At 35.1% G+C, this 27,863-nt stretch overlaps 1 protein-coding gene and 1 pseudogene across 1 annotated transcript; one reads left to right on the forward strand and one right to left on the reverse strand.

Moving 5' to 3' along the window:
• Positions 1–1,224: 1,224 nt before the first annotated feature.
• Positions 1,225–15,156, reverse strand: LOC131630064 (uncharacterized; annotated as a pseudogene).
• Positions 15,157–21,268: 6,112 nt separating this feature from the next.
• On the forward strand, positions 21,269–26,574 carry LOC131630065 (disease resistance protein RPV1-like). The gene is made up of 6 exons (XM_058900863.1): positions 21,269–21,543; positions 21,632–22,577; positions 22,926–24,030; positions 24,121–24,396; positions 24,521–25,294; positions 25,546–26,574. Exons 1-6 carry the CDS (start codon positions 21,477–21,479, stop codon positions 26,266–26,268), a joined length of 3,891 nt encoding a protein of 1,296 aa, XP_058756846.1. The 5' UTR covers positions 21,269–21,476; the 3' UTR covers positions 26,269–26,574.
• Positions 26,575–27,863: the final 1,289 nt, after the last annotated feature.

The following is a 27,863-nucleotide window of genomic DNA, read 5'->3' on the forward strand; positions in this document are numbered from 1 at the left end:
ATTTTCTTATGAACTTGTTCTTTTATGGTCACAAACATTGGAGTGAGGTTTCTATTCTCAATTGCATTCTTGCCAACCACTCATAAAGATTCATGGAGTGTGGTTTAATCATCAGTGAGTGACTGATGCATGTTGGAGAACTTTATTGCAGCACTCATTTTAGAAAGAAATCAGTCCTTACTATATGGTGGGAATCAAACTATTTCTAAATGAAGAAGAAAAAAACTAGAATTTGATAGCATGTTATTGGTAATGTTATATCGCTACTGCCAATTTTAGGGGTTGGGTTTGGGGGATGATGGTGCTTGAGGTAAGGTAATGACTAATGAGGTACCAGTGGAATTATTATTTTTGCTACCTCTTCACGTCACTAACAGCATTCACAACAATTTTACTCCATATTTCCATATCCAAGCCACCCTTCTAAAAATAAAAGACAGAGCCTTAGCAGATCATAAACAAGGTACACCATCTTCATATTTTAGGATAACCCCGGAATATTAACAGCGGATAGTTCTAGACTTAAAGTGTAAGAATGAATCTTTTCAAACAGAGTCAAAATAGAGTTCTTGAACTATCTATTAAAAATATACGAGGTGGATTTAAAATTCACCTTAATTATTATATTAAAGATCATTGCAAATTGATTGCTAAAAGATTTAACCTATTTCGCATTTAACCTCCTATGACATATTTCTTTATTTGAACCAACTAGTTGTACAAGTGTTCTGTCTTTGGTCTCTACAACCTTACAGCAATACACCTCACCAACATTGTATCACAAGTTTGTCATGATTACAAAATATGTATGGGTATCACTCTTTTACGAATTCCTAGTTTTCGCCAAAATTAAAGGTTTTATCAACATGGTTAGTTTCAAGTGTTCCTAAATTTAAAAATGGCTAAACTACACAAATATATAAACACGCAATTTTCCAAGCAAATATTAGTTGTTAAAACATATACACTCTCATCTCCAATTACATTCATCAACCACATGTTTCTTCCCAAGAATCTTTTGTATATGCACCTCAAAGAGCATTTATCAAATAGTTTGCATTCAATTGAAATAAAAAAGAGCTAAACTGAATAGCATCAAATTAAACTACCAGTCAAATATCCTTTATTTGAAAATGATAATCAGAATACTTTAGCTATTCAAAATAGCCAACTTACACATTCAAGTTAATACTTTTTTAATTAAAAAAAACTTTTACATGCCTCTAAAATCGGTATTGATTATATCAAAAATGACTTTTTAACTTTTTATAAGATATGATTCACAATGAGATAACCAATTAAGACATTTGGTGAGATAACAGGATTTATAAAGACCGGCAGAACAAAAACTAAACAAAAGGCACACAGTATAAATAAATTTAATTACAACATTTAGTAGCATATCTCAAATTTCATCAAGAGATTGCCAAGTTTGTCCACAAACTGAATGACTTCCGGAAAAATGGCTGATTTCCACTAACAAACTCAAGTCCAACTTGACTTTCCCCAGCACTCCACTAATCTACAAATAAAATTTGGAATCCATTCTTTGACACTATATATACAAAATCCACAACAACTACTAGCACCAACATAACTTGTGGAGAGCTCGTCGTTACTATATGTTCATTTTCATCACCACTACAAGCAATAGCATTATCTTCTGATGCTTCACATTGCTCCATTTTTTTTCTCCAACTGGTCAATCATAAATGAGATAAATGGCTGTTTTCTTCACACTGAAACCATTCTCAAAAACAACAACAACTTCCACTCTGTCTCCGGGTTCTATACTTGATACTAATCTCTCCCCCTCCTCATCCTTAAAGGAAGCTAATGTCTCTCTCTTATAGAGCTGAATGGTGGCCTTTGTGTAATTTTTCACTAACACACTTATAAGTCCATCCGATGTTATGTTATCCGGAGTTGAAGAATAGGCAATGCACATCAATGACTTCAAGTTATGCCCTTCTACTTGAGGAACTTCAAAAGTTACAGAAGAACCATCACAATTGAAACTTAACCAGTCGGGATAACTATCACCCAGGAGCACACAACCACCACTCTCATCGACAGTCGTATTCTGTACAAGAGACATAGGATTAAAATTCAATCGAAGAATATATTTGTTGGGTCACAAGGGGAACCTAAAAATCAGGAGATTCCCACATTGAGTTAAGAGTAGCCATACAAGTGGATTAGATACACATGTTCATCCAAAACTTTAAGGCATTGAATATATGGATCTCTTCACGATTATGTTGCTCAAAAGTCACTCACATTTTTATCTAACATTTGACACAAAAATAATATTAACAATAAAATACAAGCAACGGAGAATGAGTCAAACCTGTAAAATTTTCTCTTTCAAAATATTGGCAACTTGGCAATTCATTCCCAATTGAATGAAAAGAGATTTCAAGGAAATCTTTGATACTTGTGATGTAGAAGCTGTTGGTTCCAATTCTTCAGAATTTGTGGCATATAATGCCTCCAAAATTATTGTTGTATCATGAGAAAGTTGATCTTCCGAGCTGCACTCCACCCAAAGACTTCTAAGATTTGGAAGATACTTGGAAATCGATGATAGCTCCTGGGAACTACTATGTGGTACATCAAGAGGAACAAGAGATGACATGATAGTAGAGGTTTGAAATTGGGATGGAAAAGTATTTGTTGGAGACATCCAAGACCAAATGATAGATGGAAACACATCTCGTGAGAATCCTTCATAACCGCACAAGGAAATATAGCCAATGCTTTTTGATCTCACTACAGAAAACGGAACTCTTGTTATTCCAGTGTTATTTGCAATCAGAGTGGTTAAAGATTCCATTTGTTCTATGTCTTCTTCCAACGTGTCAATCATTAAACACCCTGAGAGAATTAGAGTTTTAAGAGATGTCAACTTATAAATGCTTCTTGGAAGGTTGCATAGGCTAATACAGTCTTCCAAATTTATTAGAAGAATTTTATTAAGATCTCCAATGCTGTTGGAAACCTCAGATAACATTGGACAATCTACAAGCACTAGCTTTTCAAGATTAGGTAAATGAGAGAAGTCTGGTGTCTGCATCAGATGATGAGAATGACTGAGGTTTAGGATTTTCAGCATCTCCATTCTCTACAAGATCATAAATATTAAAAAGAGAATTTAAGGAAGAGGCTTACAAAAATAAATGGAAACATTCACCACAAAAAGTGAAAACAATACATCAGATGCAAACACCTAAAGTCAAGATACATACCTGGGTCTCTTTCCACATAAATCTCATTTTACTGTTTTCTAACTCCATGGAAACTATATTTCCTTGATAAAAATCTGAAGGTATGCATGTTAAAGGAAATCCATTCCAACATAGCCACCTTAAATTTCTTGAAAGATATTCGAAATCTCCATCAAGTTTTACTCCAGCAAGTTGGAGCAATCTGAGTCTCTTCATCTTCTTAAAAGCTTTAGTGCTAAAACATTTTGAACTAGCTATTGGCAACTTCAAAGCTAGCCCCTCAATAGCTTTTGTTCCCTGTGAAATATAATGGACCAAAACGTAAAACATGAAGAATTTATGAAAGATGAAGAACTTTAAATATACGAAGTGCTTACATTTCGATCCGATAAAACATCAAGCACATCCTCATGAAGCCATAACCTGCTACGCTCCTCGGGTTCTTTTGGTGATTTTTCTCGAATGATTTCTCTTCCCATATCTCGTAACAAATCATGCATTCCAAGCTTGTTCTTATCGTCAACAGTTACCAGGCTTCGCTCAACAAGCACACTTATTCCGATTTCTGCAAAAAATCCACAAGCATTTAATATCTGTATAACATCATTTCGGTCCATCCCGATAAAGAAACAAGCTATGTCAAGAAATATTTCTTTCTCAGTATCGTCATTTAAACCATCATAGCTTATTTTTAACTTCCGTTGTACTTGGTCATTGGGAATTATTTTGATTTTCTCTAATACACACTTCCAATCTCTTACTCCCCTTTCAAACAAATAAGAGCCAAGGACTTCCAGAGCTAGTGGCAATCCCCCACAGTACTCAACAATCTTTCTAGAAATTTCAGCAAATTGTTTTTTAGGACTCGGTTGCTTGAATGCATTCAAACTAAAAAGTTCAATTGATTCATCTTTATCCATTACTTTCATTGCACATACTTTGTCAACTCTCAGCCCTCTAAGTATATGTTTATCTCTGGTTGTGATTATTATTCTACTCCCCGGACCAAACCATTCACGATTTCCACACAAAGCTTTCAGTTGGTCCAAACTATTCACATCATCAAGTACAAGAAGTACTCTTTTATGACAGAGCCTATCCTTCAATGTAAGTTTCCCAGACTCAATGTTTTGTATCTTGGTTGTTGTTTCTTTGAAGATATCTGAAAGAAGTTGTTCTTGTAAAGACACTTTTTCAGTAGTTTGCTCCCAAGTTTCCCTAATATTTGCAAGGAAGCTCCTTCCTTCGAAATTGCGGCCAATTTTGTTGTAAATGGCTTTTGCAATGGTTGTTTTACCGGTTCCCCCCATACCCCACATCCCTAGGAGTAGAACATTATTTGATTGTTTGATGTCTAGCTGTTGAGTCGTATCTTGCACTCGAGATTCAACTCCCACTGGATTATCAGCAACAAACAAGTCTGTCTTATCAAGCAAAAGAGTAACTTTTTCAACAATATGACTGATAGCTTCCCTTTCATTCCTATAAAAACGAATCAAAGAAAAAATGATTAATCCAATTCACACAGCCATTCAACTTTTCTAAAATAATTCCCAAAGACTTTTCAAGAGGTTGTCCAGTAACCAATAAGAAGTAAATTGTATATCAAATTATATTTTTAGTAAACAATTCATGCAGCAATTATTATGTCACATATTAAGCAAAGAAGAATTAGCGATTGAATTAACTTATATTCAAAAAATGATATTGTCTAGGTGAGTTCCCGTATTTTCTATTTTCATGTTCACTCAAACTTATAAACAAAAAAGAATATAGATCCATCATTTTTCTCAATATATTCTTCTTAATTTTCTATTCCCTGATAATGAATTACCTCGAGTTTAGAACAACGAAGCCAGCAAGGCCAGCAGCTTCACGAAGTGCATCTCTCCATTTCTGCGATACAGAGTCTTCCTGATTCTTTCTTCTATTCAACAGACTTTGAAATGCTTCTCCAAACTCACCAGTTTGGTGACGAACTTCAGATGGATCTACGCCATAGAACACCGGAAGCACCACCTGACCTATGGTTCTACGACACTCCATTATTTTCACCAACTCATCCAAACACCACCGCGAATCTGCATAATTTTTTGAAAAAACTATCACAGAGATCCGAGACTCTTCAATTGCTTGCAGCAGTGAGTTTGAAATATGATCTCCTCTCTGAAGCGAATCATCGTCCATGAAAACGGTGATTCCGTCATTTTGAAGTGCAGCATAGAGATGTGAAGTAAAAGATGCACGGGTATCTTCTCCTCGAAAACTTAAGAACACTTCATAGCTTCTTATATCACTTCCTTTTGTGTTTCTTTGTATAGAATCCATCATGCTTTTTGCCACTGAAGAAGAAAAAAATATTATGAAAAAAACTAATTATAAAAATATAGAAAAATAAAAAAGAAATGAATTTGAGTGTTATTGAGACTCTAACTTTGTGTTTTAATCTGTTCGCGTCGAGATGGCCGGGTAGATCTGAGCTTTGAAGAAGACATGATGAAGTTAGCTTAGTGTGTGCGGATTCAACAAAGAAAGAAACAGAAGGAAGTAGAAAAGAGTTTCTTCGCGCACGTCTGTCTGAGAAAATGTATTCTCTCACACCTTCCAGCTTAAAAAAATACTACTTGCTATTTTTTAAATTTAACGTCACTTTAGTTTATAAATATCAATAAATTAATACATAAATTTAAATGAATATTATTGTTCAAAATTGAATTTAAAATATTAATTTATATTTGTTTAACAACTAGCTCATTTAATTTTAAATTGTTAACTTTTTTTTCTTTATAAACCAAAAGAAGGAATCCATTAAACCAAAAAAACATAAGGAAAATACAAGACACAAAGGGGACCAAACCAAGGGAGAACAAAGTCTTAGTCTAGGGGTATCAACCTTATTTTAAAGGTAATTCATCAAAATTTCTAAATGAACATAATTGAACCAAACAAAATTTCTATTGTAATAACCAATACTAGCTAGAATATCAACACAAAATTTGGCTTTCCGATAAATATGTGAAACCATAAATCAATAGATAAAATATATGTTTGACATTTAAGCCAACGAGATCATCTTCCAGAAAACTAAATTAGAGTTAGAAAAAGCTTTCACAACAAGAGAGCAATCCGTTTCTATCCAAAGTTTTTTTCAATTAAACATTTTAGCCTTCTCAATAGAGATAATAGCCGCAAGTAACTCCGCCGATTCGGGTGTTCCCTCCCCAAGGAAGGCGCTAAAACTTCCTACAAGACAAGCATTGTCATCCCAGAAAATACTACCACATGAAGTCAAGGAAGGATTGGCACGAGCAAACTCATCAATATTCGCTTTAATACATCCTAAAGGCAAAGGAAACCACAAAACCTCCACTACTTTTAAGGGCCTCCTAGGATGAATGCAAATGTCGAAGCCTTTTTTAAAAGGGAAAAGTTGGATATAGAGTTATTCGAACATCTAGAAGTACCGTTCCCAACCAACTTTGCATTAGCCAAAATAACCAACAAACAAGTTTTCCAATGAATATTCATGCCTCAGATCTACTCAAAATTTTAGCTCTCCATATATGATGAAAAAGACTCATAACACAGGAGAATACCACCACCTTTGCTTGAGGGGACCAAGTAGTTTTCAAGAAATTTAAACAATTCGACATATCCCGGATATGCAAGGTAACTTGAAATTTATCCATCAACCACTTCCAAATACAACTCGCAAAAGGAAAATCGAAGAAAATATGATGAGATGTCTCAAAGCTAAGCATTCAGAGAAAACACCTAGAGATAATAGGAATACTCTAAGCCAAAAAAATTCGTGCGTAGGTATTTTGTTGTGAAGAAACCTCCACACTAACAAAGGAGGGATATTTCTATCCCACGGAAAATCATTCTAGACAGCAGAACTATTGGGCTTTTGAACAGACTCAAATGCTTGCTTAACACTAAAATTGCCATTGACCGAGCCCTTCCAAATTACCGAGTCCACTATGTCTAGCTCATGAAGAGGAATTTGCGAAATAAGCGGTTGCAGGCCCGAAAACACAATAAGGATACCAGCAGGAATCAACCAAGCTCCATTGCAAATCCAGTTCTGCACAGTAACCGTGAGGGTTCTGTGAAAATTGACATATATGTTAAATCAACTAGCCAACTACACACCACACCAATTATCCATCCAAAAGTTGACCATGGACTTGGTATGTGGAGTCTTCAATGACATACTTCCATGCGATATCCATAAAATCAGAGAGTTGTCAAGCTCAAGTACCGTTTACTCTCGATTGACAAAGAATGAAATATACGGTTCACCGTGCTTGAATTGAAGATGGATGAAGACTTGAAGGTTATGTGGAGTACATTTTACTGTTACTCAACAAAGAGTTCGATCGAAATGGATGTGACGGTTGCAAGATTAGTCGAATTTATTTTAAGAATGTTGCAACGTCCTGAACCACCCGTTTGTAATGAAATGTAATGTTAAATTTATATTAATGTTAACGATTATCTATGTAATGTTTATTTTCATGTTAATTTATGTTGTTTTTTCATTATTATGTCATTGTTTTTTGTTTGACCTAATGCATCATATTTCGGAGATGCATCTCCGAAATACTCATTGAATATTGAATTACGGGTGATTATGGAGATATATCTCTGGTTTCAATCTAATGTGGATACAAATATGCATTTTCGAACTAAATTTTAACAAAATAAAAGTGTCAATAATTTGAGCTGATGTGTGTGTGAAAAGAGTGCGTCCAGAGATACATTTCTGTATCCACATTAGATTGAGCCGAGAGATATATTTCCATAACCCTTTGGAATGGGATGAGTATTGTCGTAAAAATATATTCCTGGTAGATTTCACCCAATCCAGGTGAATAAAACTTCTGGCCCGCAGCCACAATTATATCGGAAACGTGCTCAGGTGCACCAATTCCAACTTTGTACATAGCATCCAGGGTAAAATTTGTTGCGCTGTAGACATAAGTGAATCAAGGCAAAAATCCTACTATTTATATAATAACAGGGGCATATGAAACACCCTCAAGTTTAATTGTATGAAAGTATACACAGCCAAATCAATGAGATATCATTGTTTTTTACAACAATCAAATGAAAGATAGATTCAGTTCATAATATCTACATCTTCTTGTTCAAGCAATTCTTGGAGTCTTTTTCTCTGCTGTGTTTCATTTGCTTCAATTTCTGCCCTAGCAGCTGCACGTGCTGCTTTAGCTTGTTTTCTAGCTTCTATTTCAGAAGCTGCACAAGCTACTCTAGCTTCTTCTTAAGCAACTGCAAATTTATCAGCGTTCATCAATGCCTCTTCTTTTGCCAAATGACATGCGACCAATGTATTATCAAAACTCTTCTTTGTCTCATCAGCATAAGCAGGCAAATTTAAGTCCTCTTTCGGTTTTTGTCTCATCGGTAGGTGACTCTGGTTCCTGATCAGGTGACTTTGTCTCATCAGCTGGTCCTTATAAATCTCGTCAGGTGATTTTGGCTCAGCAGAAGGTGATTTTGACTCCTCGATGATGATCTTGTATTAACAGAAGGTGATTTCGAATCATCATCAGCGGAGTACAGCTTAATATAAAGTGACTTTGGATCTTCCTCGGGTGATAAGATGAATCAAATTGTAGAATATTATATCAAATCCCAAGAAATTAAGCACTTTAAGCAGCAGCAGCAACAACAACAAATCAAATCCACATTGTCAAAAGCCTCTCAAATATCAGTTTTTCATAGCAAGGTCACCACCTTTAAAAGATCTATCGGATTGTAAATTGATATTCTCAGAAGTTATACAAATACATTCACCAATTTTGCTTCCCTGGATGAAGTCTTTGGTGAGGAGAGATGATACTAAATATAAGGAATCTTAATCTATTGACAAGAACCGTAAAAGTAATTTTAATTTTGTTGACATTGGTGATAGGTCTATATTGCTCAATTTAAAAAAAAACAGAAATTAATATCAGTGTTGACATTCCAATGGGATAAATTTTCTCAAAAATTTTACGATTACGATATAAACATTCTCGCCTACACTAAAATACTAGTGTGGATCATGATTAAGAACAAGTTAATCTCCAAACACCTTAGATAGGACCTCAGTATACAATCATTACCAAGCTAACCACCATAAGCACACCAAAATCATGTTAGACCAAAGGTACATCACTCTCCTAATTGTTTTCCAAACTCACCAGTTTGATGATGTACTTCAGATGGAATTACATAATAGAAGACTGGCAAAACAATTTGCCCTATGGTTCTGCAACACTGCATGATTATATCACCAACTCTTCCAAACACAAACACAATTCTGCATAATTTGTTGAGAAAACAATAACAAAATTAGTGAAGTTGAAATGTGAACTCCTCTTTGAAGAGTAAAAAACATCCCTACAAACGTCTACTTCGGAGTTTTTAAGTGATACGATAATTAACGAAACAATATCAGGCATCGGTGAGGGATTGGAATCAAAGAAAATTGTAACAACATAGTGCCATTAGGAATTGTTTACTTAATGCAAGAATGGTGTCCCCTACATTGCAGGAGATTGTTGTTAAAAAAATGATAATCGGAATACTCTTTAACTATTCAAAATAGCCAACTTACACATTAAAGTTAACACTTAATATCAAAAAAGCTTTTACATGCCTTTAAAATGGGTACTGTTCTATCAAAAATGATTTTTAAACTTTTTTTAAGATATGATTCACAATGAACCAATTAAGACATCTAGTGTGAGATAACATGACTTTTAAAGACCAAAAGAACAAAAACTAAACCAAAGGCACACAGTAGTAACAAATTTAATAACAACATTTAGCAGCATATCATAAATTTCATACAGTGATTGCCAAGTTTGTCCTCAAACTGAATGACTTCTGGATAAAATTTACACATAAAGTCAAGTCCAACTTGACTATCCCCAGCACTCCACTAATCTACACATAAAATTTGTAATCCACTGTCTAAAACTATATTTGACAGATCCACAACTACTCGCACCAACATTTTTTTCCACGAGTTCCACTTGTGGAGAGCTCGTCCTTAATATGCTTTCATTTTCATCAGCACTATAAGCATTAGCATTTTCGTCTGGTAATGGTTCTTCACATTGTACGCTTTCATTTTCATCCGCACTATAAGCGATAGCATTTCCTTCTGGTGCTTCCCATTGATCACTTTTTTCTCCCATTGGTTCATCATATACGAGATAAACTGTAGTTTTCTTCACACTGAAACCATTTTCAAAAACAACAACAACTTCCACTTTGTCTCTGGGTTCTATACTTGATACTACTCTCTCCCCCTCCTCGTCCGTAAAGGAAGCAAGTGTTTCTTTCTTATAAAGCTGAATGGTGGCTTTCGTGTAATTTTTCACCAACACATTTTTAAGACCATCTGATGTTATGTTATCCGAAGTTGATGAATAGGCAATGCAGATCAATGACTTCAAGTTACGCCCTTCTACTTGAGGGACTTTAAAAATTACAGCAGAACCATCACAATTGAAGCTTAACCAATCGGGATAACTATCACCCAGGAGCACACAACCACCACTCTCGTCACCGGTCATATACTGTACAAGAAAAATAGGATCAAAATTCAATCTTCCAATATATTTATTAGGTAACAATGGAAACCTAAAAATTAGGAGATCATCACATTGAGTTAAGAGCAACTACGCAAATGGATTAGACACACATATTAGCCAAAAACCTTAAGGCATTGGATATATGGATCTCATCACGTTTATGTCACTTAAAAGTAACTCACATTTTCATCTAACATGTTACTTCTTATTTACATTTGAAAGAACAATAAAATACATGCAAAGGAGAATGAGTAACACCTGTAAAACTTTCTCTTTCAGAATATTGGCAACTTGGCAATTCCTTCCCAGTTGAATGAAAAGAGATTTCAAGGAATTTTTTGATACATGTGATGTGGTTGATGTTGGTTCCAATTCTCGAAAATTTAGGGCATATAATGCCTCTAAAATTATTGTTGTATCATGAGAAAGTTGATCTTCTGAGCTACACTCCACCCAAAGACTTCTAAGACTTGGAAGGTACTTGGAAATCGATGATAGCTCCTGGGAACTACCATGTGGTGCATCTAAGGAAATAAGAGAAGACATAATAGTAGATGTTTGAAATTGGGGTGTAAAATTATTTGTTGGAGACATCCAAGACGAAATGATAGCTGGAAATACATCCCGTGAGAAACCCTCATAGCCGCACAAAGAAATGTAGCCGATACTTTTTGATCTCACTATAGAAAACGGAACTCTTGTTATTCCAGTGTTATTTGCAATCAGAGTGGTCAAAGATTCCATTTGTTCTATGTCTTCTTCCAACGTGTCAATCATTAAACACCCTGAAAGAATTAGAGTTTTAAGAGATGTCAATTTATAAATGCTTCTTGGAAGGTTACATAGGCTAATACAGTCTTCCAAATTTATTAGAAGAATTTTATTGAGATCTCCAATGCTGTTGGAAACCTCAGATAACATTGGACAATCTACAAGTATTAGCTTTTCAAGATTAGGCAAATTTGAGAAGTTTGGGGTCTGCATCAGTTGATGGGAATGACTAAGGTTTAGGATTTTCAGCATCTCCATTCTCTACAAGAATATAAATGTTAAAAAGAGGATTTAGGAAAGAAGCTTACAAAAATAAATGGAAGCATTAACCATGATAAGTGAAAACAATACATGAAATGCAAAAAACTAAAATCAATATTAATACCGGGGTCTCTTTCCACACAAATTTCATATTGCTGTTTTCTAACTCCATGGAAACTAAGTTTCCTTGATAAAAATTTGAAGGTATGCATGTTAAAGGAAATCCGTTCCAACATAGCCATCTTAAATTTCTTGAAAGATATTCAAAATCTCCATCAAGTTGTACACAAACAAGTTGAAGCAATCTGAGTCTCTTCATCTTCTTAAACGCTTTAGTGCTAAAACATTTTGAATTAGCTATTGGCAACTTCAAAGCTAGTCCCTCAACAACTTTTGTTCCCTGAGAAATATAATGGACCAAAATGTAAAACATGGAGAGGTTTAAGAAACACGACAGAAATATGAATTTGAATAAGAAGCGCTTACATTTCGATCAAATAAAACACCAAGCACATCCTCACGAAACCATAATCTGCTACGCTCCTCGGGCTCCTTGGGTGATTTTTCACGTATGATTTCTCTTCCCATATCTCGTAACAAATCATGCATTCCAAGCTTGTTTTTATCATCAACAGTTACCAGGCTTCGCTCAACAAGCACACTTATTCCGATTTCTGCAAAAAGTCCACAAGGATTTAATATCTGTATAACATCATTTCGGTCCATCCCAATAAAGAAACAAGCAATGTCAAGAAATATTTCTTTCTCAAGGTCATCATTTAAACCATCATAGCTAATTTTTAACTTCTTTTGTACTTGATCATTGGGAATTATTTTGATTTTCTCCAATACACACTTCCAATCTGTGAGTGCTCTGTCAAACAAATAGGAACCAATGACTTCCAAAGCTAGTGGCAATCCTCCACAGTACTCAACAATATTTCTAGAAATTTCAGCAAATTGTTTTCTAGGACTAGGTTGCTTGAATGCATTCAAACTAAAAAGCTCAATTGATTCATTTTCATCCATTTCTTTCATTGCGTATACTTTGTCAACTCGTAGCCCTCTAAGTATATGTTTATCTCTGGTTGTGATAATTATTCTACTCCCAGAACCAAACCATTCACGATTTCCACACAAAGCTTTTAGTTGGTCCAAACTATTCACATCATCAAGTATGAGAAGTACTCTTTTATGACAGAGCCTATTCTTCAATGTAGTTTTTCCAGACTCAATGTTTTGTATCTTGGTTTTTGTTTCTTTGAAGATATCTAACAGAAGTTGTTCTTGTAAAGACACTTTACCGGTAGTTCCTTCCCAAGTTTCCCTAATATTTGCCAGGAAACTCCTACCTTCAAAATTGCGGCCAATTTTATTGTAAATGGCTTTTGCAATGGTAGTTTTACCGGTTCCTCCCATACCCCACATCCCTAGGAGTAGAACTTTATTTGATTGTTGGATATCTAGCTGTTGAATTATATCTCGCACTCGTGATTCAACTCCCACTGGATTATCAGCAACAAACAGTTGTGTCTTGTCAAGCAAAAGAGTAACTTTTTCAACAATGTGATTGATAGCCTCCCTTTCATTCCTATAAGATGAACCAAAGAAAAGATGAATAAACCAAAACACACACACAATCATTCGCGCACAGACAGGCATATGTGTGTGTGTGTGCGAATTGGGGTCAAAAGTATATGAAAAATTTGAGCGCAATGAATGACTTTCGAAGATGTTGTCCATAAAGCACTAAGAAGTAAATTGTACTTCAAAGTATGCTTTGAGTAACAATTCTTGCATCAATCATTATTTTACATATTAAGCAAACATGGAATGATTCTTCCACATGAGAAAAATTATATAGAATGAGGACATCTTAATAGTGTATTTGGTTGTGAGATAAAATTGAGAAGAAAAATATTGTTTCTAAAAATATAATCTTCCTAACTTTCAACTCTTAGTTACTGAAAACAAAATATTTTCTGCTAGTAACTGAATTTAAATTACCTTGAATTGGGAACTACGAAACCAGCAAGGCCAGCAGCTTGACGAAGTGCTTCTCTCCATTTAAGAGACTTTTTCTTCTTGCCCTTTGAAATCCTATCCAAAAGACTTTGAAATGCTTCTCCAAACTCACCAGTTTGGTGACGAACCTCAGATGGATCTACACCATGGAAAACTGGAAGCACCACCTGCCCTACAGTTCTGCGACACCTCATTATTTTCACCAATTCTTCCAAACACCATCTCGAATCAGCATAATTTCTTGAGAAAACAATCACAGAGATCTTAGTGTCTTCAATTGCTCGCAGTAGTGATGATGAAATGTGATTTCCTCTTTGAAGCGAATTCTCGTCCATGAAAACAGAGATTCCATCGTTTTGAAGAGAAGCATGAAGATGTGAAGTGAAAGATGCACGTGTGTCATCTCCTCGGAAACTTAAGAACACTTCATGTTCGTGGATGACTCTATTAACGTCAAACCCGTCCTCTTGAAAAGAAGTACTGAGTTCTGAAATGAGATCTTCATAGCCTCTAATGCAATCATGGAGAAGTGAAGTGAAAGATCCACGTGTGACTTCTCCTCTTAACAACACTTCAAGTTCACGGATATCTCTATTAAAGTCAAACCGTAAAATCAGATATTTTTCAAGTTTTTTAAGAGAATCACGGAGACGTGAAGCGGGATATGACGAGGCTTTTCTTTCGAAACTTGAGAGCATTTCTTGAAAAATGATTTGGCTATTGGCGTCCACTTGAAGAGAAGAAGTGATTTCTGAAGTGAGAGATCTAAGGTATTGAATACAATCATGGAGATGTGAAGTGAAAGATGCATCTGTGTTTTCTTCTCTCAAACTTTTGAAGAACGTTTCCGTTTCACTGAACACTTGAAGAGAAGCTTTCAAACGTACAATACGAGGATAACGATCGTCTTCTTTTAGAATACTTCTTAACAACGCTTTATCTTTATGCACTTTTAATTCCTTCAATATGTCGAATTTTTTGTTTTTCTTTTTATTACTAGCTAAGTCGTTTAAAACTGTATAAAACGAATTATGAAACAAAAATTAAAAAAAAAATGGTTTAGAAAAAAAGAAAGAATGAATCAGAGGGTTCAGATTGTAACCTTTTCTTCTAATCTGTCCGCTTTTGGGTCGAAGTGGCACAATAGATCGGAGCTTTGAGGAAGACATAAATGATTGAATTGAATAAGAAAATTATGAGAGTAAAGTTAAAGTCAGCTGCTTTGCCGTCGGGCAAGTCTGTATGAAAAAAATGGAATATCTTACCTTAAATATGGATATTCAGTGAGTTTGGTTGAACAACAATACATCCTTTGACTTTTTGAAAAAAAAAATTCAGGGACTGGGTTTATTCGCGGCAAAAGCATGTAACTTTCGCTCTCTCTCACCAACAACTTTCTGAAGTCAACTTAATTTTTCTTTTACTTTTTCTTTCACAAAATATGTTAGAAAAATACCTAAAGTTATCTAATGTCATTGTTTGGATACACAATAAAGCAAATGGTGATTATTTATGAGAATTTCTTTATCCACCTCCCTATCTTCTTGGTGACCCTCAGCGAAATTCTGTAATTGTCCTTTTAATTCGAAAATGCATTTTTGAAGTTGAAAAAAAGACTGATTTCGAAAATGCATTTCCGAAATCACCTTTTTTTTACTTAAAAAAAATATTTCGAAAATGCGCGTTTTTGCTGTTTAAACAAAACACCCTCCCCCCAAAATTTATCCTAAATCATTCAAAAATTCGTCTGAACCAGTTGCATAACCACCAAAGGCAAATTCAAAGACCATCAAAGGCTGCTCAAAAGGCTCTTAAACTACTTCTAAAGCACCTCCAACAACATCTCAAATCTGTAAGTTTTCTAAACTTTCAATTTAGGATTGAAATTGATATTAGGGGTGTTATAGTGTAGTTCATTTAAGTTATTACATGTCACTAGTGTTGTTTAGATAGGAAAATTGAGGTTTTGATGCACTTAGGGCAAGCTTTTGGGTTTTCTGCAAAAATGGTGCCGCAGGTGTTTTCGGAAGTGCGTTTTCGAAAACACCTCCCTGACCAGTTTTGGAAATGCACTTCCGAAGTTGACCCAAATGTTTTTTTTTGTTGATTGTTTAGCCTTCTAACCTATTCGCTTATGGATTTCAATTGTTTTAGGAAAATGGAAGGCAACCCAGCTAGAATTAGACAGGGGAGAGAGACACAGACAGCGTCGGCTAGACGCGAGCGGGCGGCGTAGATTGCATCGACGCGGGGACAGGGTAGAGTACGAGCACCCGTCTAGACAGATGAGTTTGATTCCTCGTCTGAATTGAGGAGTCGGCTGGCTCGGGTATCTTCTTCCCGTCAGGAGGAAGTACGGGAGGAGGAGGAGGTGAGATACCAGGAGGCGGAGGAGGAGATACCTGATGCTGATCCTCCACACGGGGAGGAGGAGGAGGAGGAGGGCTACCCGGGAGGGCCTAGGGACACGTCCGTGCTGATTTCCTACCACGAGCACGTCGCTCGACGTGTTTGGGAGGGAGAGGTATTTTTTATAATTTATTCGACTTTATTATTTAACCGTTTTTTATTTAACTTTTTATTCCACATTTTCTTAACGGTCTAATTAACAATGTTTTTTGTTTTTGTTTTTGTTTTTGTTTTTGTTGTAACAGGAAAGGCCGACTTTAAAAATGGTGAACCACGCGCGGAAGATTTTTGGTCTCTTTAAACCAGAGGCGTAGTGGTTTAATGATGCGGGGACTGCTTCCGGGCTAGGTGGGTTGTGCATGACCGGGTATACCACCATCAGCCACGACATGTAGGGGGCTTTTGTGGAGAGGTGGCATAGGGAGACGTCTTCTTTCCACTTACCGGTTGAGGAAATGACGATCACCTTGCACGATGTGCATTGTCTTCTCCACTTGCCGATTAGGGGGATGCTGCTGAACCATTCCCGGATCCAAAGGGTCGATGCGATCGAGTGGATGGGGATCTATTTGGGTATGGACCCTTATATGGATCATTATGAGTGCCGGACGACAAATGGGCCTCATATCCGGTTCTCCACATTAAGCGATCAGTATGAGCACCACTTGGTGGCGGCGGCCGATTTTGAGGAGGTGGGTAACGACCTATTTATGGAGTATCACCGTGCCTGCGCTCTCTGGTGCTGGTTTATGTTTTTGGTAGGCACTGCACTCTTTGTGGACAAGAGTGTAAGATACGTCGACGTGACCTACCCCCGCATCCACGGCTTCGCCATTGATCATGCGTACGATGACGCCATGCCCAGGGCCGCCCGCTACGTTCTCCAAAGGGGGAACAATGCAGTGGGACCATATCGTGGATACCTCCATGGTGAGGTATCTCACTGAGCGGTGCATGCGGCAGTTTGGACATGTGCAGATGATACCGAGGTCACCGTTTGAGGCTGCTCCCGACACAGTTACCCGAGTGGAGCTCACTGCCATATTTGAGGACTGGGAGCATCATTTGGTCCCGGAGGAGTATCGTCGCATGCAGGCCACCCAAGAGTGGCATTGTGTAGAGGGGTACGTCACATGGTTCTATCGGGTGTCACATCCTCTGATGACAGCCGACGCTCCCGGCGCTCCTAGGCCAACATACGAGGAGATCCTAGAGAACCAGCAGGCCGAGAATGACCATGCCATTGATCTCTTGCCGATATGCCAGCGGATAGAGATGCTTGGGCGGGACGCGTTGGAGCGAAGTATCATTGATCAGGGCGGTCCAGAGGCAGTCGCCGTGGTGGAGAGGATGGTCGGTGATGCGGGCGGTGCGGCGGCATATAGGAGGCAGAGGAGGTCCTAGGGAGTTAGGGTTAGGCATACACAGTAGGGGTTCCAGATTATTTTTCTTGGATTTTATTGTATTCGGGTTGTATTTCTTGACATTCACGTACATTTTCGCACACTATTACTATTTGATTCGGCTTGTATATATTATTCGGCTTGTATTTATTATATTAGTATTTTATATTGATATGTCGTTTATTTTATTCGGCGTTTTCGTTTATTTAAAAATACGGGACTGTTAAGAAAAACATTAAAAAAAACACAATTTCTGCATAATTCGGAAGTGCACTTTCGAAAACCCCCAAAAATGTGAAAAAAGGTGTTTTCGAAAGTGCATCTCCGAAAACACCCCCCATTTGGCGTTTTCGGAAGTGCATTTCCAAAGTCTGAAAAAATCTAAAAAAAATACTTCGGAGATACATCTCCGAAGCAGGGGCAACTTGGGAATTTCGCTGGGGGTCATCCCCATAGAGGGGCCAATAAAGAAATTCTCTTATTTATTATGAAGAGGAAAATGTGAGAGTAAGAAAATTAAGAGAAAAAATTAGAGAAATTTTAATTTCAAAACTTTTTATATATAGAGTTGTATGGAATCATCAATTTTTTATTTTTTATTTTTAAAATTAATTTTAATATTTTGGCCAAAGATTGTATCAAAATTTTCTAAGGATGTAAGGAATGTCACAAATATGCTACTACCTCTGTCTCAAAATGTCTCAAAATAAGTGTTATTTTAACCATAAAAAGTTGTTTCAAAATAATAGTCTATTTACTCTTTCAATATAACATTAACTAATTTTTATTAACTTTACCCCATATCTACACCCTTTTCAAGTAATGACAACATATAGTAACCAATAGTAATTAAGAGTACTTTTGTAAAAATGTTATCTTTATTGACTCAATCATTACTTTTCTTAAAGTGTGTGTAACAACCTTAAACAACATTTATTTTGAGACGGAGGGTGTACTATCAAACTATGGTCATTTTGAGGTTTCACCTTTAACTCTCTTCGTAAGTTCTATTTTGAACTTATAACTTATAGCTTATAAGCTCGTATGATAATAAAAGATCTATTAACAGTCTTTTCATCACGAGCTTATAGCTTATTTTACCAAGTTATAGTTTATTTTACTGACGCTATTTTAAATAGCATTTTAGTTTATAGCTTATTATTTTTTCTTTCATTATTACCCTTATAAATTTTAATAATTTTAAATATACATTTAATTATTAATAAAAAATATCTTTTTATGTCAATTAAATTTATCAGTTAATTAAACCGCTAATTTTATCAAACAATTTAATTAGCTTATCAGCTATGAGTCATCAGTCATCACCTATAAACTATAAACTATCAATCATCAACCATAAACTATAAACTATCAGCTAATTTATCACCCAACAGATACACCTTTTCAAAGGATAGAGAACCTTAACAAATTTCTTGCATTTACATCAAACAAACACACATTTTGGGTCAGTTTCAAGTTGTGTTTTATCATCTTTTTGAAAGCTATCAGTTGACTTAAATAATATTTCTTCAATTTAGACTAGAACACTTCCAACGTTCCGAGGACACTTGGGCCGCTAAAAGTTATTTATGAATACCATTTTTAACGATGAAGTTTTTCTTATGAATACCATCTTAAAGAATTTGGACTCCAAGTAGCCTTTCAATCTTAGATTTGTTCTTCAATTTGACCTTAGGTGCGAATCTTTGAGAGTTCTGTTTGATTGATATTTTGTCAAATTTTAAAGGTAACTTATATTTCATTTGTTGGACATGTGACTTCGCACTAAAGAGGAAGGTGAATTGTGAGTTTAAAAAAAACTTAAATTCGAAAAACTTTTAAGTTTAAAATTAGAGTTTAAAAATATTTTAGAAAATTTTTAGAGTTATGCAGCAAAAAATAAAATTGCAAAAGATAAAACGCATAAATATAAAAAGTTAAGGGGAGAGAAAAGACACCAAAAGTTATAAAGGTTCGGTCAAAAGAGAAAAATACTTAATCTTTTTCTCAATAATTATTTTTGAGAGTATCCAATAAACTTAAGAGTTTAGGTTAAACTCTTGAGCCCCTTATATAAAAAAAAATGAGGTTTGTGTTTAACTTCCAACCAAACAGCAAAATGAGGAGTGAAGCAGTGAGTTTTCCTTCTAAACGATGAATCGAAGCGGTTAGTCTTATTTTCACAAAAAAAATTAGAACGATTAGTCTTCAAGCTTCCAAACAAATATTTTATCACAGATTAATCTTGAACTTTGGAGAGCTTTTAACACCAGACTAAGCTCATGAACTAAAACTTGGTTTTATACCAGACTAACTAAGAATCTAAGAGATTTTACGACTGGGTTGATCTCAAACAGAGACAAGATTTTATCACAGGTTGAGCTTTAACCAAAACTTGGTTCATCAGTGTAAATATTTTTAAAAATAGATTACTAATTTAACATAACAAAAAGATAAACAGCCGTTTTGAAACTTGAAACAACGCCATGCAGTTTTCTTAATAAATATTTTAGAGAAAGAGCATGGACATGTTATAATTCAGACTTGTGTTTGCAAAATCAAATGCGAAAGTCATAATAACAACACCAAGTGTAAATATAGAAGAGAAATGAGTTGTTTTAGATGGATGAGACACCAAAAACAGCAATATTTTTTTAAAATTGTAAACAAAACCCATGCAGTGAAGTAGTGAACAGATGTTAAAAAAAAAATAATATTACAATCTTATGATTTAGACATATTTTAAATTAGAATTTAATCCTCAAAAATTTAGGTATAGAACACAACAAATTTTAAAAACTAATAGCAGAAAATCAAAAACTCATAAATAAATGCGGGTGAATTAAAGTTTGATATAAATCATACAAATAAAATAAAACTCAATTAAAATAAGCTAAGAAATTAAGGGAAATAAAAACTTGTTTCGCCTTCATCAATGACTTTCTTTTATAAATTTGCATCCATTTTTAAAGAGTAAATGCAAAAAATTATCTCAAACAAATATATTTTTTCAAAAAGTATTTTTTATTTTCAAAATTTTTGTATTATTTTTATAAAAAAAAGTGACAAAAATTATTAATTTTTTATTTTCAGATTTTTTTTCTCAATTAATTTTTTATTTATTATAAGAAACCAATTTATATAATTAAACCAGTTTATAAAAAAACGGTTTTAAGTCAATTTTAAACTAAATTTGAATTGTTTAAATTAAATGATTTAGTTCATTAACCATTTAAGTGATTTAGTTTTTTTTATAATACAATACAGTTCAGTTCAAATATACGGACTTGGATCCTCTCTTTCAATATTTTCTCCTTCCCTCTCCTTCCTCCCTATCTCTCTCTTAATTTCACTCTCACTCATCATTAAAAAGCATAAAATAATTAAGAGAGAGAATGAGATTAAGAGAGAGATAGAGAGGAAGGAGAGAAGGAGAGAATATTGATGGAGAGGATCCAAAGTGATTTTTTTAACATATTTTGTGAAAGATAAAATAAAAGAAAAAGAAAGATTAAGTTGACTTTAGAGAGAGAGCTGTTGGTGAGAGAGAGGTCCACTTACAAGCTTTTGCCGCGAATAAACCCAGTCCCTAAAGTTTCCTCCAAAAAGTCAAAGGATGTATTGTAGTTCAACCAAACACACTGAATATCCATATTCAAGGTAAGAGATTCCATTTTTTTCACATAGCCTTGTGCTACAGCAAAGCAGCAACATCCGTTTTATTCTGCGTTGAATCTGCAGACTTTAATTTTCTGATTCAATCGTTCATGTCTTCCTCAAAGCTTCCATCTATTGTGCCACTTCAACCCAAAAGCGGACAGATTAGAAGAAAAGGTTAGATTCTAAACCCTCAAACTCTATTTTTTTTACTTTCGATACTTTTTAAAAATTTGTTTCATAATTTATAATTTATTTTCTACAGTTTTAAAAGACTTAGCGAGAGATAAAAAAAAGGACAAAAAATTCGACATATTGAAGGAATTAAAATGGGATAAAGCGCGGTTACGAAGTATTGTAACAGAAGACTATCGTTATCCGCGCGTTTTACGTTTTAAAGCTTCTCTTCAACTGTTCCGTGAAATGGAAACGTTCATCAAAAGTTTGAGAGAAGAAAACACAGATGCATCTTTCACTTCACAATCTATTCCATACCTTAAATCTCTCATTTCAGAACTCACTTCTTCTCTTCAAGTGGACGTCAATAGAGAGATCCTTTTAGAAATAGAACCGAAACCATTTCCCACTTTACGTCTCCGTCGTTCTCTTAAAAAACTTAAAGTATTGTTAAGAGGAGAAGTCACACGTGCATCTTTCACTTCACTTATCCGTGGTTGCATTAAAGGCTATGAATATGCCATTTCAGAATTCTATGCTTCTTTTCAAGAGGACGGGTTTGACGTTAATAGAGTGATCAACGAACATGAAGTATTCTTAAGTTTTAGAGGAGATGACACTCGTGCATCTTTCACTTCACATCTCCATGCTTCTCTTCAAAACGATGGAATCTCTGTTTTCATGGACGAGGATTCGCTTCTAAGAGGAAATCACATTTCATCATCACTTCTGCGAGCAATTGAAGACACTAAGATCTCTGTGGTTGTTTTCTCAAGAAATTATGCTGAGTCGAGATGGTGTTTGGCAGAATTGGTGAAAATAATGTCGTGTCAGAGAACCGTAGGGCAGGTGGTGCTTCCAGTCTTCTATGGTGTAGATCCATCTGAGGTTCGTCACCAAACTGGTGCGTTTGGAGAAGCATTTCGAAGTCTTTTGGATAGGATTTCAAAGGGCAAGAAAAAAAAGTCTCTCAAATGGAGAGAAGCACTTCGTCAAGCTGCTGCCCTCGCTGGTTTCGTAGTTCTAGATGCAAGGTAATTTAGGTTCAGTTACTAGCGGAAAATATTTTGTTTTCAGTAACTAGGAGTTGAAAGTTAGGAGCATTGTATTTTTAGAAACAATATTTTTCTTCTCAATTTATATTACAACCAAATAGAGTATTAATATGTGACATAATAAAATTGATGCTTAAACCAATCGTTAGTTGGTCCAGTGGTGATTGGCGCTGGACTTGGTAGGTGATTGTCTATGTGTGCTTTGGTTTATTTATCATTTCTTTGGTTCATTTTCATTTATTAGGAATGAAAGGGAGGCTATCAATCATATTGTTGAAAAAGTTACTCTTTTATTTATCATTTCTTTGGTTCATTTTCATTTATTAGGAATGAAAGGGAGGCTATCAATCATATTGTTGAAAAAGTTACTCTTTTGCTTGACAAGACACAATTGTTTGTTGCTGATAATCCAGTGGGAGTTGAATCACGAGTGCGAGATATGATTCAACAGCTAGATATCCAACAATCAAATAAAGTTCTACTCCTAGGGATGTGGGGTATGGGAGGAACCGGTAAAACTACCATTACAAAAGCCATTTACAACAAAATTGGCCGCAATTTCGAAGGTAGGAGTTTCCTGGCAAATATTAGGGAAACTTGGGAAGGAACTACTGGAAAAGTGTCTTTACAAGAACAACTTCTGTTGGATATCTTCAAAGAAACAAAAACCAAGATACAAAGCATTGAGTCCGGGAAAATTACATTGAAGAATAGGCTTTGTCATAAAAGAGTACTTCTCATACTTGATGATGTGAATAGTTTGGACCAACTAAAAGCTTTGTGTGGAAGTCGTAAATGGTTTGGTTCTGGGAGTAGAATAATTATCACAACCAGAGATAAACATATACTTAGAGAACTACGAGTTAACAAAGTATACGCAATGAAAGAAATGGATGAAAAGGAATCAATTGAGCTTTTTAGTTTGAATGCATTCAAGCAGCCTAGTCCTAGAAAACAATTTGCTGAAATTTCTAGAAATATTGTTGAATACTGTGGAGGATTGCCACTAGCTCTGGAAGTCATTGGTTCCTATTTGTTTGACAGAGGATTAACAGATTGGAAGTGTGTATTGGAAAAAATCAAAATAATTCCCAATGATCAAGTACAACAGAAGTTAAAAATTAGCTATGATGGTTTACATGATGACCTTGAGAAAGAAATATTTCTTGACATAGCTTGTTTCTTTATTGGGATGGACCGAAATGATGTTATACAGATATTAAATCCTTGTGGATTTTTTGCAGAAATTGGAATAAGTGTGCTTGTTGAGCGAAGTCTGTTAACTGTTGATGATAAAAACAAGCTTGGAATGCATGATTTGTTAAGAGATATGGGAAGAGAAATCATTCGTGAAAAATCGCCCAAGGAGCCCGAGGAGCGTAGCAGATTATGGTTTCGTGATGATGTGCTTGGTGTTTTATTTGATCAAAATGTAAGCACTTCTTATTCATATTCATATTCATATTTTTGTCTTGTTTCTTAAAGTTCTCCATGTTTTACATTTGGTCCATTAATTTCACAGGGAACAAAAGCTGTTGAGGGACTAGCTTTGAAGATGCCAATAGCTAATTCAAAATGTTTTAACACTAGAGCATTTAAGAAGATGAAGAGACTCAGATTGCTTCAACTTCTTGGTGTACAACTTGATGGAGATTTTGAATATCTTTCAAGAAATTTAAGATGGCTATGTTGGAATGGATTTCCTTTAACAAGCATACCTTCAAATTTTTATCAAGGAAACTTAGTTTCCATGGAGTTAGAAAACAGCAATATGAGATTTGTGTGGAAAGAGACCCCGGTATTAATATTGATTTTAGTTCTTTGCATTTCATGTATTGTTTTTACTTATCATGGTAAATGCTTCCATTTATTTTTGTAAGCTTCTTTCCTAAATCCTCTTTTTAATATCTATGTTCTTGTAGAGAATGGAGATGCTGAAAATCCTAAACCTTAGTCATTCCCATCATCTTATGCAGACCCCAAACTTCTCAAATTTGCCTAATCTTGAAAAGCTAATACTTGTAGATTGTCCAATGTTATCTGAGGTTTCCAACAGCATTGGAGATCTCAATAAAATTCTTCTAATAAATTTGGAAGACTGTATTAACCTATGTAACCTTCCAAGAAGCATTTATAAGTTGACATCTCTCAAAACTCTAATTCTTTCAGGGTGTTTAATGATTGACACGTTGGAAGAAGACATAGAACAAATGGAATCTTTAACCACTCTGATTGCAAATAACACTGGAATAACAAGAGTTCCGTTTTCTATAGTGAGATCAAAAAGCATTGGCTACATTTCTTTGTGCGGCTATGAAGGTTTCTCACGGGATGTGTTTCCAGCTATCATTTCGTCTTGGATGTCTCCAACAAATAATTTTACACCCCATTTACAAACATCTACTATTATGTCATCTCTTGTTCCTTTAGATGTACTACATAGTAGTTCCCAGGAGCTATCATCGATTTCCAAGTACCTTCCAAGTCTTAGAAGTCTTTGGGTGGAGTGCAGCTCAGAAGATCAGCTTTCTCATGATACAACAATAATTTTAGAGGCATTATATGCCCTAAATTCTCGAGAATTGGATCCAACAACAACCACATCACAAGTATCAAAAAATTCCTTGAAATCTCTTTTCATTCAACTGGGAATGAATTGCGAAGTTGCAAATATTCTGAAAGAGAAAGTTTTACAGGTTTTACTCATTCTCCTTTGCATGTATTTTATTGTTAATATTATTGCTCTTTCAAATGTAAATAAGAAGTAACATGTTAGATGAAAATGTGAATGACTTTTAAGTGACATATACATGATGAGATCCATATATCCAAAGCCTTAAGGTAGTTGTTATGAACTCAATGTGATGATCTCCTAATTTTGTGGTTTCCCTTGTGACCAAATAAATATATTGTAAGATTGAAAATTGATCCTATTTTTCTTGTACAGTATATGACCGGCGATGAGAGTGGTGGTTGTGTGCTCCTGGGTGATAGTTATCCCAATTGGTTAAACTTCAATTGTGATGGTTCTTCTGTAAGTTTTGAAGTCCCTCAAGTAGAAGGGCATAACTTGAAGTCATTGATCTGCATTGCCTATTCATCAACTCCGGATAACTTAACTTCGGATGGTCTTAAAAATGTGTTGGTGAAAAATTACACGAAGGCCACCATTCAGCTCTATAAGAAAGAGACACTAGCTTCCTTTAAGGATGAGGAGGGGGAGAGAGTAGTATCAAGTATAGAACCCAGAGATAAAGTGGAGGTGGTGGTTGTTTTTGAGAATGGTTTCAGTGTGAAGAAAACTACAGTTTATCTCGTATATGATGAACCAATGGGAGAAAAAAGGGAACAATGTGAAGCACCAGAAGGAAATATTATTGCTTGTAGTGCTGATGAAAATGAAAGCATACAATGTGAAGCGGCAGATGAAAATGCTATCGCTTATAGTGCGGATGAAAATGAAAGCGTACAATGTGAAGAACCATTACCAGACGAAAATGCTAATGCTTATAGTGCTGATGAAAATGAAAGCATATTAAGGACGAGCTCTCCACAAGTGGAACTCGTGGAAAAAAATGTTAGTGCCGGTAGTTGTTGTGGATCTGTCAAATATAGTTTTAGACAGTGGATTACAAATTTTATGTGTAGATTAGTGGAGTGCTGGGGATAGTCAAGTTGGACTTGATTTTGTAGGTGGAAATCAGCCATTTTTTCAGAAGTCATTCAGTTTGAGGACAAACTTGGCAATCTCTGTATGAAATTTATGATATGCTGCTAAATGTTGTTATAAATTTGTTACTACTGTGTGCCTTTGGTTTAGTTTTTGTTCTTTTGGTCTTTATAAGTCCTGTTATCTCACACTCGATGTCTTATTTGGTTATCTCATTGTGAATCATATCTTAAAAAAAGTTTAAAAATCATTTTTGATAGAAACAGTACCCATTTTAAAGGCATGTAAAAGCTTTTTTGATATTAAGTGTTAACTTTAATGTGTAAGTTGGTTACTTTGAATAGTTATAGAGTATTCTGATTATCATTCGTTTTTAACAATAATCTCCTGTAATGTAGGGGAAACCATTCTTGCATTATGTAAATAATTCCTAGATGTATTATGTTGTTACCATTTTCTTTGATTCCAATGCCCCACTGATGCCTGATATTGTTCCGTTAATTATCTTATCTCTTCAAACTCTGAAATAGATGTTTGTTGAGATGTTTTTTACTTTTAAAAGAGGAGATCACATTTCAACTACACTAATTTTGTTATTGTATTCTCAATAAATTATGCGGAATCGTGTTGGTGCTACAATCATGCAGTGTAACAGAACCATAGGACAAATTGTTTTGCCTATGTTCTATAATGTAGATCCATCTGAAGTGAGTTTGGAAAAGCATTTCAAATTTCATTTGGTTACTTACTCGTTAAATTTGGAATTATGGATAAATCAGGGAAACTTGATTAGTGATTATTCCAAGAGAAGCTGGAGTGCAGAGTTTCATGAGGAGGCTTCCCTTTCGGGGTTTGTACTAATCCTGCTTAAATACATCCTTTTAATGGTGCACATATTCGCCTCTACAGATCTGCTAGTATGAGGGTAACGACTTCTTTTGCATGAATTGAATTTTGAGGGGGTATTGCCACTTCTCTAATCTCTAGTAGAGCATGAGTATGTGTTTGCTTAGTATGCTTATTAGTGAAAATGTTGCCACTTCTCTTGTACTGATGCTATAAGTTTTAGACAATCGTCTTGATCTCTTTTTTACAGCCTTTTTTTTCATAGTGTTGTTAGTTTAAACACCATTAGTTTTTGGTTTGTGTACAATATGTTCTTAAGCTACTAGTGTCTCTTGTTGTTGGGGTGATGCTTTTGTGGATTTGGAGTCAATATGAAGAGGTGTAGGATTTTAGATATTGGTTTTTGGGTGAAGATTTTTAGGTGGAAGGAACTACCTTTGAGGCTTGATTAAACAATGTATGGTGATGGCTAGATGAAACAAAATTTCTGATGCAATTTTATTAGTTTACTGCCACTTGTTGTAATTTGGAGTGCGCAATTAGAGTATACACTATGATGAAATTTTGTTGGCTTTGAATAGATTTTGCAATTTTTATGTCAGGATAGTGATGTGCGCTTGGTCTAACCTGATTTTGGTGTGCGTTTGGCATTAAGTTTATTTACTCTTGTTTTATGAGTTGTTGTTAACTTATTAATCTTGATCCACACTAGTATTTCGGTGTAGGCGATAATGCTTATATCTTAATCT

Source organism: Vicia villosa, unplaced genomic scaffold (assembly GCF_029867415.1).
Source record: "Vicia villosa cultivar HV-30 ecotype Madison, WI unplaced genomic scaffold, Vvil1.0 ctg.000643F_1_1, whole genome shotgun sequence".
In the NCBI taxonomy this organism is placed as follows: Eukaryota; Viridiplantae; Streptophyta; class Magnoliopsida; order Fabales; family Fabaceae; genus Vicia; species Vicia villosa.